The sequence below is a fragment of the Vitis vinifera genome, chromosome 15, assembly GCF_030704535.1.
Source record: "Vitis vinifera cultivar Pinot Noir 40024 chromosome 15, ASM3070453v1".
In the NCBI taxonomy this organism is placed as follows: domain Eukaryota; kingdom Viridiplantae; phylum Streptophyta; class Magnoliopsida; order Vitales; family Vitaceae; genus Vitis; species Vitis vinifera.
The window spans coordinates 17,655,083-17,667,442 of NC_081819.1; the positions used below are offsets into that span (position 1 = coordinate 17,655,083).

Below are 12,360 nucleotides of genomic sequence, written 5' to 3' on the forward strand. Positions count from 1 at the left end.
GACTGTGTCTATGTATTTATATTTTGGGTCCAAATATCAACTTTATAAACTTGAAGTGACATAGAATTAAATCTAGAAGAGAGAAAAATTCAAACACGGGTAGAGAAACTTGTGTATTAATTTGCTTACGTAAATCCATCATAATCCAATGATTTGATATTAGGTTGGGGCCTCTTGAGAACTTGACAAGAGTGTGAACATACGAGGATGGAAGAAATTAGAATATTATTAATGAAATATGATGACCTATAAAACAGTTTGGAGATGGCAAATTTTCAAATTGGTTGAAAGTGTCAAGGAAAGTGCTGAGAGAGACAGAGAGAAAGAGAGAGACAGAGAGACAGAGAGACTCTTGGAAACTTGACAAGAGTGTGAACATATATGAGGATGGATGAAATTAGAACATTATTAATGAAATATGATGACCTATAAAACAGTTTGGAGATGGGAAATTTTCAAATTGGTAGAAAGTGTCAAGTGCTAAGAGAGAGAGAGAGAGAGAGAGAGAGAGAGAGAGAGCCTCTTGGAAACTTGACAAGAGTGTGAACATATGAGGATGGATGAAATTAGAATATTATTAATGAAATATGATGACCTACTGGAGATGGGAAATTTTCAAATTGGTAGAAAGTGTCATGGAAAGTTGAGAGAGAGAGAGAGAGAGAGAGAGAGATTTTGAGGCTTGAGGTTAAAGCCCCAACATGTGGTACCTTGGTAGCTTGTATTGGGCCAGGTAGGGGGCCTTTATTTGGCCCCTTAGACCTTAAATATTACTTTGGGCTTCATTTGTTGGGCTCGAGTGGTCTATTGAGTTAGTCCTTAGAATGATCATTACTTGATTACCATGAAAAATGAGAAAGAAAAAAATATTGAAAATTTGAAGAAATAAAAAATAAAAAAGAAGGTGCGAGAAAAGTTTACTAAAACAATAGTATATAGTACTCATAAAGAAGGAAGACGTGGGTGTTGTTTGGACAGCATTAATGGGGAATATGATGAGCAGCCCTTTTGAAGAGGATATATCAAGATTAGAATAGGAAGCAGCCACTTTATACTAGAAAGATAGAGCCATGCATTCACCTTTTTTCTGCACTTCCATATTAATTAATGTATTAACTTTCAAAGTAGATAACGCAGAAGCTGTCACATGAACAATAACAACACCAAAACATTGAGGGATAACCCTACACTTTTACTCCATTCAATAATATTCCAGAAAACCAATCAACCCCATGATGACATCTCATTCTCTCTCCACCATCTTCTCAACCTGCATCATAATATTCATCATGTTATGATGAAAATGGAAATGGGAAATTTGAAACATGAGGAAAATTTTGAAGGATTTACCTAGTGCTCGACGTAAAAATGAGAGAAGAACGACGACAATGGCGAGGCCGGCTAACACCCCTACGATGATTGCTACTGTTTTTCCGACTTGGTCCTGGTTGGAGGAGGAATCTATACCAGCACAAAAGGAAAAGGAATGGGAATTAGTACTGTGGATAAAGATTGACAAGATACTAACCAATGCTCCCACTACCACAATTTGTTTGTCAATTCTTTAGTTCAAGTAGGTGTTTGCAGATGAAGTTTGCTTTTACTATTTGATGAGAAATAAAAGATGGGAATGGTCTAAGATTTGCATTTTGTGTTGGTGGTTTTGGGATGGTTGTTCTAAGATTCCATCTTTTCTTTTCTCTTTTTCCTACATTTTCTTGGCCACCAAACAAGCTTTAAGAAATAATTGATGGCTTGGTGCAAATCACTTTGTTGAAGTGTGGAATTAATTGGCCTACTCTTGTTGATGGTTTAATTATTAAGTTGAGTGAAGCAACACTTTCTGGATTCATCAAACAGTTGGTCTCAATATGATTGAAAACAAAAAGAAAGAAAAGAAAAGAGAGACAAGATAAAGGAAGAGAGGAATTAATGTCAGCAAAAATGAAGGTGTGCCCAAAAGAAAGTTAAGTAAAGTGGCATTACCACCCCCATGATGCTTTACTTTATAAAAAGATTGCTTGTTGACTCTTAGGGCTTTGAATTTTTTCAAATGGGCTCTCCCTTTTCCATCTCAAAAACTCTGCCCCTCTTTATCAATTCACTATATGCATCAAAACCTGCAAATGCCCTCATATTTTACTCACTCAACAGGAAAAAAACATACCCTTTTTCCCTTTCTTTTTCTTCTCTTAATTTATCATTATCAAGAGGCTTATTTCTGTTTCTTTTTGCTCCTTCTAACCTTGTAAAACATCTATACCCTCACACAGGTGATAGATAGAGAATACCTAAGAGCTTAAGACAGCTGTTTTAAGGCTAATATGAAAAATTGTTAAGTATGCAACAATGCTGCAGTCTCACAAAAAATGCCTATTAAAAATGATTCTGTGATAAGTGTGTAAGACCGAAGATAATCTGATATCAGTATAAGCCTCGGGATGTGTGAGTGGGTTAAGCCACACTATATACCACAGGATTGAACCACATAAAGACTACTAGCTTGACCTTATTAATAACCAGTTGGTTTACAGATGAGATGATTAAACCCTATATACTAACAAAAAATTTGTATAATAAGGGGAAAAAATGCCCATAACCAATTGATTTTTGGATGAGATATTAAACCGTAGATACTAACAAAAATTTTAAAACAAGGGAAGAAAATTTTGGGGAGGAGTACCTGAAGAGAAATCATAGTAGCCAGAAGCCCAGTACCTAGCATAGCACTGTGACAAGAACACATCTGATGCAGAAGCTGATCCACACAGATTCTTCAGCTTTCCAACAGCTTCAGCAAGACAAGCAGAGCAATCACCTGAGCTCAGGTCCCCTAAACACTGGGCAAAACCTTGAACCAACCCTGAACTACTGACTCGAAACCCAGTTGCAGTCTGTAAGTCAGCAAGAACATCGTCCCTTCGCCTATAGAACTCCACATCATTGCTCACGCTCTTACTACACTTCTTGTACATAAGGCTCGTATCCAGCCTCCCCAAGAAGTCCACATGCTCATACCTCACGTAACAGCCTTCCAGCTGCAAACCAGCCCCATAGGAGTACGGACAAACCAGACTTATTTGGCTAACTGCACTCTCAATACACCTTGAGCAGTCAGTCGTCTTCAAGTCGCCTCTGCACTGATACAAACCATACACGGCCCCCTCCGTTGAGGTTGAGCTGCCATTTCCCATGGCGAAGCTATTGTAAGAGGTCTGAGGGGCAGAGCTCACAACTGAGGCCAGTAAAGAATTGAGGCTGCCTTCAAAGGCTGAGTTTGGTTGGTACTTTTCTTGGGAACAGCCTGCGTAGATGAAGATGTGGGAGTCGACGAGGCGGCCATGGCTGTTGAGGGAGGAGAAGATGAAGAAAAGAGAGTAAAGTCTGAGTGCAAAGATGAAGATATTGTCAGTAGAGTGTGGTTGAAGGCTTCTCAACATTTTCTTCTTTAGCCTTCTCATCCAATTTTTTTTTTCTCTTGTTTGATTTTGGGTTTGGTTGGGCTTCTTTTTTAAAAAAGAGTTTTTCATGTGGAGCCTTCCCAAAGAAGAAAGGGCCCAGTTGGTCATCAATGGGCCTACTTGTGTGTGTGTGGATTATTATACCATCTTTTCTAAAAGTTGTACTTTCACTCGAGAATATTGTCATAAATATGAACAAACACCATTCCTTTTTAACCATGGTGGGGATCTGTGGGTTTATGGCCTTCAAATGATTTGGATTGTAAAGATGGTCAATAGACCTTTTTGTATCTGAGCCCAGCCCAATGTTAACTGGGCTAAGGAGACCAGCCCATGAAATAGGTGGACCAGAAAGGCTTGAATTTGGAGGTGCACGCACTGAGTGGGTGGATCCACCCATGATTATATTGTTTAATACTTTCATCTTCATCCAAGGGAGAATATGGCAATGGAAATGAAAATGATTTTCTAAAATATCTTTTTTTTTTTTTCAAAATAAAAAATCACAGATATTTCTTTTTGTTACCGTTGAAAATGTTACGGTCTGGATGCAAAGAATAATTTAAAAATAAACCTCTCTTAATAATTTAATAAAATAATTTTCTATTTCACAAGAAGAAGGTTTTCCTTACGGAAGCAACACAATCTTAAGCAATTTTTGAAAAATCGTGTATGAAGTTGACGTATCCTTACCCTTACCTTACTTGACATAAGGCTAAGGAAGTTAGGAACTTTTGATGAAAGAGGCATTAAGGAAAGAATTGTGACTTTTCATAGCCGTAATATGACAAAACTCCTTATAATTATTAAACAACTTAAAATCAATGATTTTCATTCTTTTCTCTTTCCTCATACTTTCATAAATATTTCAATTGAATTCTTAATTTTAATTTTAATTTCAATTTCAATTATTTCCTTTTCTTTTTTTTCCCCATTTCATTTTCTTAGAATTTAGTAAACACCCCATAAGAAGGTTTTCCTTACAAAAGCAACAAAGTCTTAAGCAATTTTTGAAAAACCATGTATGAAGTTGATGTACCCTTTCCCTTATCTTACTTGACATAAGGTCGAGAAGTTAGGAACTTTTGACAAAAAAGGCGACGAGGAACTAAACTCTGAAGAACGATGATTTTTCATAATAGTAATATGATTAAACTGTTTATAATTATTAAATAACTTAAAATCAATTATTTTCATTCTTTTCTCTTTCCTCATAATTTCATAAACATTTCAATCCAAATTCTTAATTTTAATTCTAATTTCAATTTCAATTATTTCCTTTTCTTTTTTTTCCCCCATTTCATTTTCTTAGAATTTAGTAAACACATAAGAAGGTTTTCGTTACGGAAGCAATATAATCTTAGTGTGAAGTTGATGTACCCTTACCCTTATCTTACTCGACATAAAGTCGAAAAGTTAGGAACTTTTGACAAAAAAGGCGATGATGAACTAAACTCTGAAGAACGATGACTTTTCATAGTCGTAATATGATCAAACTCTTTATAATTATTAAATAACTTAAAATCAATTATTTTCATTCTTTTCTCTTTCCTCATAATTTCATAAACATTTCAATCAAAATTCTTAATTTTAATTCTATTTTCAATTTCAATTATTTCCTTTCCCTTTTTTTTTCTTTTTCCTTTTCCTCCATTTCATTTTCTTAAAATTTAGTAAACACCCATAAGGTAATGAAACTCAAGGCAAGTTTTAAATTTGTGTTCATCCAAACAAAGCCTAAGCAATGAATGGTTGTGGACTCCTTCAAGTTTCAACTTCTCAAAATTTGAAGTGGCCCTCCTTTTCACAAGCCATCACTTGCACATCTTGATTGAGCAAAGACATCCCCAAATGGCAAACCGGAAAGATAATCATCTCTTCGCCATTATTCCATTGAAGATGACACATTCTTTCCAAGCTACAAACTCATCAAATTATCCTAACCACCCAATTAAATAAAACATTAATATACCACACCACCTTCCTAGTTCACACAACCCCCCACCAGCCCAACCCTCTTTTCTAGGGCATAGTGGTGAAGGCTTGGCATGCGAGTGGATATTTCCTTCAAATGAAACCAAGTCCATAAGGTATGAAAATGGTTTTTTTTTTTTTTCCCCTTGTTTGTAATGGGTCCAATATAGAGCAACTTGTTATATTAGTTTTGTCCGATCTGTGTTGGGTGTTTATTTGTTTTTAATTAATTTTAAATATAACTTAAAACTAAATATTATTTAATAGTACTAAGTATTAGATAGTTTGTTTTTATAATATTTTATATCTGTTAAACATTAAAAATGAAAGAAAAACTAATATAGTACTTTTTTCTATTTAGGAAAAGTTGATAGTGTTTTGTTTTTTTGGCTTAATATAAAAAGTCAAAATATTTTGTTTTTTATATTCGGTTAAAAGTACCATATTGATATCAATCAAAATAACTAAACTAAACCTATTAATAGCAAATTCACTTCAATTATCTTAATTGATATTAACATGTTAATTTTACCTTAATAGAAAAAATCAAATATTTTGACATTTTTTATTCAATCAAACAAAAATTACCACCTAAAATCATTTTTCATATTTATATGATTATTATTCAAAATATTCTCTAATAGATAATTAAAATATATTATCAGGAAAAAAAAAAACCTTATTTCTAAAACAAATTCATAAATACTATTTTCTATCAAAAATTATTAAATACATTTTCAATCTTGAAAAGTCAGGTTTTTATTTTTAAGTATAGAAAATTGTTCTTAAAAATATTTTTTGACAAACTCTTTTTAATTTAAAATAATTTTAATTATTTTTCTTCTCTTGTCCTTTATCTCCCTATTTTCTATGCTACACATTTTTCCACTTATTTTCCCCCAACAAACATGGAAAGTTTTCGTGAAGGTTTTTCCATATGTATGTATACAAGAGAGTCGTGTTTGACCAACTAAAGCCATGGATTGTGGGGTGGGTTTGGGGCATATCCAAATCGTACATTTTTTTTAGAAAGGGGGTTACATTCTACATTGTACATCAATAATGAGGTAAGGGAGGTTGAAGAAGAAGTGTCATTTTCCTCCCATCCAAACACTTTTCCAACAAGCAGAGAATTGATTGGTTGCAGCCTTGCAGGAATAGAACTTTTCTTTGCTTTCCAATTTTAATGATGAAAAGGGTTAAAGGCACTCTCTTCATCCTTTAAAATTATTTACTTGAACTTAGATTCCACTCTCACCATCTTATCAAATTATTAAATTATTTAATAGTTTTTCAGTGGAATATCTTTAATTTTGTTTTCATAAATGGGAATAAGATGGAGGATGAAATTATTCAAAGGAAAAAAAAAAGAAATAAAATATTAAAAGATCCAACTTATTTGGTTTTGGGAAAGTTTGAAGAAAAAATGGGAGATAAATAAAACAAAGAGAAAATATATAGAAAAAGAAAAAAAAATAGATTTAAAGATAATAAATTTAATTCATGTTTATATTCAGTTTTTTTTTAATAATAAAATAAATATTTTATTATGAAACATAACTCTTTTGGACAAAAACTTTAACACTTTAGGATAAAAAATTAATGATATAAAAATGTTAAAATAAAGTTCAATACTTGAAAATTATTTTTTCAAATATGGGTATCTCATTATTTAATATTTTTTTAATAATTTTAATAAAACATTTTTATTGAGAGTAGGGGTGATAGGGTATGTACCACATCAAGATCCCAAAATTGAACCATTCACACATTCAACAATCACTAGTGGGGGGTGGGGACTCCCTTTATTCACATATAGGAGTGATTCCCATCGTAGATTCTCCACTACCCCCACCATTTATGCCGATTAAGACCCTTGTGGTCACCATTACTATTGCACACACATCTTCAACTATATCATAAAGTTTAACATTACTCAACTTTAAATTAAATTTAGAAAAAAAAAATCAATTTAAATAATTTTAATTCAATACTTCTCATTGGTTTAAAAAAACCTAAGAGATGACCAATAAAATTAACATTAGAGTTACTTGTATTTAAATAAAATTAATCTCTTAATAATGGGTTTAGGAGTGATTTTAGAAAGCATTTATAATATTTATAATACTTGAATGATGAAAAATTTTAAGTATTAAAAATATTAAAAGTTTTTTTTATAATTACTACCAAACATATTCTAATCTTATCGTTAATCAATTTATTAATGGCGAGGGTTCAAGAAAAAATCTTTACATATACTCACAACTAGTATTACATCATGTATTAAAAAGAGAAAATGAAAACAAAATAAATATCAAGAAAAAAAAGGCTAAAACAAAATTACTAGCGAATCAATATCTTAATAAGAAGTTTATCATCATCATCATCATCGTCAATAATGGCAACCAGCTGAGTAGTGCCGCCTCCACGTCATTTTTCGGCAGCCCTGACAGGCGGCGATCCTCGTCTGTACGCTCTCGAACTCCGATATCCGGCAAGGTATGGTGATGCCACCTGGGTGCTGAAACCCATACTCCTCCTCGGATTCTCTCAGCAACTCACCAAACAATGGGTGGTTGAAGTATATCACCGGCACAAGGACTCGCTGGAAGTCGCCGTCTTTTTGACCCACGTACACCGCCAGATGACCTTTCGGAACCGTCGCCGCTGGCATCTCCTCACCCACCGGAAGGTAACCGGAGAAACAAGCCGGACCCGGGTTCAACGAACATATCCTCTTGGCTTTGGTTTTGAGACGTTGACCCCAGTTGCAGAGTCGAGAAATGGTCTTGGTCTTGCCGGTCGATTGCCCGAGACGGTGGTACCCAGATGGGTTTCGGCTTCGCCGGAAAAACCATCCGCAGAACTTGACGACCCGTTTTCCTAGTTTGAAGCCCCTGATCTTTCTCATGGTGTAAGTATTTGATGCGAGAGAAAAGTTCAGAAACTATAAATTCCCAGAATTTTCAAAAGAAATGAAAAGGTATTTGGCTCAGGAGAAAGGCCATGGATCTGCAACAGACATGGCGAGACGGAAGAGAGTGAGACAGACTTCAGAGAGAGAGGTGGGGATGTTGGACATGTTGCTGATCACTAGTTTCGCAGAAGAAGTATCTCATGAAGATGTAATAAATAAAGTAAGCCACACCTTTTTGTCTTAAACCCTTTCTCTCCGTCAACACTTAACGTTGGCAGTGGAGGTGGCGTAGGTTGCGGCTATCGCGGCGGTGGCGGTGGAAGAGGAGAATATTGTGAGAGTTGAAACAAAGAGGAAGGTAGAGAGATTTATAGCGAGACACACGGCTGTGATTTGGTCGGCACGCGTTGGAGACTTAGAACAGTATACGATCAAATAAGTCAAAGGTCAGCTGAAGCAACGGCCAGATGCGAGTTCCTGCGAAGATGAGTAGCCTGCCATTACAATTCTTATCTAATTAAAACAAACCATAAAGGAATAATTTCATCCGTACACATAGAATACTTTCTTCTCAAATGGGCGGAAGAAAAATATGTCATCTACATCTCTTGAAATAGAAAAAGGTTGGAATTATTTAATTATTTGGAATATTTTAATTTCCTTTAAAGATATTGACTTTTATAGATATGAAATTAAATTAATTTGTTTTCTAGAATTTACAACGATTTTCAAAAATTATTCCCTAAAATAGGAATTTCAAATTAGATTATTCCTAAACTAGTTTTTATGTTAAAATATTTTTAAATTAAAAATTGTTAAATACATTATTTAGTCTGAATTTAAAAACAAAAACAAAAACAAAAAAACAAAAAAAATCAATTTTGAAAACAGTCGGCAGCGTGCTTCGTGGAATCCTGGCTTGCATTTGGAGTGAGAGAAAATGGTTTCAAAGTAGAAAATTACTAAATTAGAGAGATTTCGGAGAAACTCTACACCTAACGACGTATACTTTTCAAATACGTGACAATGCCGTCAAAAGACCAAAAGGCTAGTCTCCGATAATTATCGTACTGCACGAATACATTAATCTCCTGCAACCTCCTTCTTTCTGCCGACACGTGGCTAACACGCGGGTCCCATTTTCCAAACAAAATGAATAATTAAATGCAGTGGGACCCGCATCCATCTAAACGGACGAAGGGTTATCCGCCTAACATCCATATTTACTATATAAATAATAAATATTCCAAACCGTTACGTGTCTCCACGAGCATAAACGTTTGACTTTAAATTCAGAATGGTGTGGACCATTCTTCAGTGCACCTGAAAAACACTCTATAAAATCTCCTTCAATAAATCAATTGATCAAAATGGACTCCGGCGCCTTTGACCTTAAATACTCATTTCCGTACATATCGTACGCACTCCGTACGACGTCGTCTACAAACGGTGCTGAAAAATATGTGGGCCCAGGTGATGCCAATTTCCAAAAGTGGTAGGCCCAGCCCACTTTTTCCCGGAAGGAGACCATGGGCTGTCCTTTATTCTTTTCCCCAACCGGTCCAGAAAAATGAAAATATGAACAAGCTTTTGAAAATAAATAAAACAGAAGACAAATCAAATCAATGTTTTTGTTGTTTTCAGAGGCTTCAATTTCCAAGTCCCAGCATGAAATCTAGTGATTTGGGTTAGTACAAAACACCCAAAATTTTGCTTTGAAAATCAAAATCTTTGACATTGGAAGAAAAACCGAAAGCAGAAAAATGGGGACCAAAAGGACAGATGTATGGCGTGTGGATGATGGAGGTTGGCGTTTGGTACAAAATTGGCAACTACTAGCACCATAGATTGTGGTGGAACTTTAAAAACATTTTATATTGAATTATCTTTATTTGACTAACCCATTTGTTGGGCCCAAAAAAATAATTAAATTAATTTATTTAAGTTATCATATCACAACTTTTAACATTCATTGGTTTTAACAACAATAATACAATGATATAAAGTGGAGTCTCTTAAAAGTGGAAGAAATATTAATTTAATATCAATAAAAAAATTTAAGGTTACATTTTAACTTCTCAATCTCGGACGGATTTTACGCTTTATCTCCCATATTTAAAACTCAAGACTTTGTTTTCTAGATTTGTTAAAATGCACATTTATTACCCAAGTTCAATATTATCACACTTCGTAGTTATATGTAAAAATTACGCATAGTCATATGAAAATCTCTTTAAAATAAAAATTCAGAACTGATAATTATTATATTTTAAAAATATTTAAGAAATTTCACTTTAAGATTAACAATTTAAAATTGATTTTACTTAATATTATATTAGTATTCAAATTAAAGTACAAAAATGATCAATTTTTTTATGTATAATTTTATCGAAGATTTGTGATTAAGGGCAAAATGTCGGGTTTTAAATATGATAAGGTAAAATGTAGAACAAGGGATTTAACCCTAATAATTATGCATGGCACAAATAATCAAAGATATTTATTTTTTATTATTTGAATGGTTAAACTATTTATTAATGAAATTATTAAAGTCAAACTTACTTTTTCTTTTTAATCCTTTTTTCAGACATTTCAAGATTGAGATAAAATTCAATATGCCAACTACCAGTTGAAAACTTTGATTCCAATACTTGGTTGACACTAGTAACCCACATCCAAAGCTACTTTTCCAATTGTTTCAAACCTAGCTTTTGAAATGTGGACAAACAAATTATGTGTAGAGCATATATGCATATGACCTATTAAAGTGAACAAAGCTAAACAAATCTTGACAAAAGTGACAATGAGATAGTGATTTTAATTTTTAATTTACCCTGTTGTGGAAAAAGTGTATTGGCATGGGTGAGAAGTGGAAAACACAAAGGGCACAAGGACACAAGGACAATATATGGGATATGTTGGTCCCCCTAAAAGGTGGGGTCATGGGTTTTATTTTTTTATTTTTATATATTATTATTAACTCTATCTTCACTTTAAGCATAAAGTGAGATTGTGATAATCTCTTTTTGTTTGTAGGGGATGGGGGTATTAATACATTCTATTTTGTACGGATGTTATTGTTTATATAATTTAAAATTTATTATATAATACAGAATTCACTAAGGATGATATTTTAAGGTTATATTTGGTTGACGGGATAGGATAAGATATGTATATCTTATCATATCATATTTTATTTTATAAGTGATGAAAAATAAGGTTTCAAGTTATATTATAAATAGAACTACAAATATGTGAACCCTTCTTTTCTTACCGGACAAGAGTTTACCTTCCTTTTCACGGAGGAAAATTATAAAAACTTCGTAAAATGACTTTTTAAAAAATGAAAAGTGTATGTTTCTTTTGTATTCAAAGAGAAAGAAAGAAAAAAAAAACTTTTATTTATTTATTTAATTGTGACAGTTTCAGTTTTAAAACTCTTAGAAATTGCTCTTCTTATTTCTCTTATTTATTGGGTTGGGTCAACTCTCTTGGGCACCTAAATTTAACTTCAATAATAAGAAATGCATATCTTAATATATGATTTTTAATGAGATATGATATCCTTAAATATTAAATCCAATAAACATGATATCCTAAGATAACATATCCAATATGTTATGTTTTTTTATATTTATTTTGTAGAATGAATAAAAAATAAAATTGAATATAGATTATTTTTTAATGTTTAAAATAAAAATTATATTATATTCTAATATTTTTATATTTAAAAAAATTTAAATTTTCTCTTAAATTTAACACTATTCATGATTAATATATTTAAACTTTAGAAATAATTTTTTTTATTATTCTATTCAATATATAAAAATAATTTATAAAATAAGTAATATAAAAAATTAAAATTTTGATAAAAATAAATAAATGTATTATTCAAAATCAATTCTCAATTATTTTAGGGTATAATTTTTTTAGGAAAAAATTCTAACTTATTTTATAGGAATGTATATTTATATACAAAATAAAAATTTTCAAAATATTCTCTATTTT

General features: G+C 32.5%; 2 protein-coding genes across 2 annotated transcripts; both read right to left on the reverse strand.

Moving 5' to 3' along the window:
* Positions 1 to 1,048: 1,048 nt before the first annotated feature.
* LOC100267781 (plasmodesmata-located protein 8) lies at positions 1,049 to 3,492 on the reverse strand. The gene is made up of 3 exons (XM_002274353.5): positions 2,684 to 3,492; positions 1,351 to 1,461; positions 1,049 to 1,270 (listed from the first exon to the last, which is right to left on the reverse strand). Exons 1-3 carry the CDS (start codon positions 3,459 to 3,461, stop codon positions 1,266 to 1,268), a joined length of 894 nt encoding a protein of 297 aa, XP_002274389.3. The 5' UTR covers positions 3,462 to 3,492; the 3' UTR covers positions 1,049 to 1,265.
* A 4,177-nt stretch (positions 3,493 to 7,669) lies between these two features.
* On the reverse strand, positions 7,670 to 8,930 carry LOC100260776 (auxin-responsive protein SAUR36). Its single transcript, XM_002280351.5, has one exon. It carries the CDS (start codon positions 8,344 to 8,346, stop codon positions 7,828 to 7,830), a length of 519 nt encoding a protein of 172 aa, XP_002280387.1. The 5' UTR covers positions 8,347 to 8,930; the 3' UTR covers positions 7,670 to 7,827.
* Between the last annotated feature and the right edge of the window lie 3,430 nt (positions 8,931 to 12,360).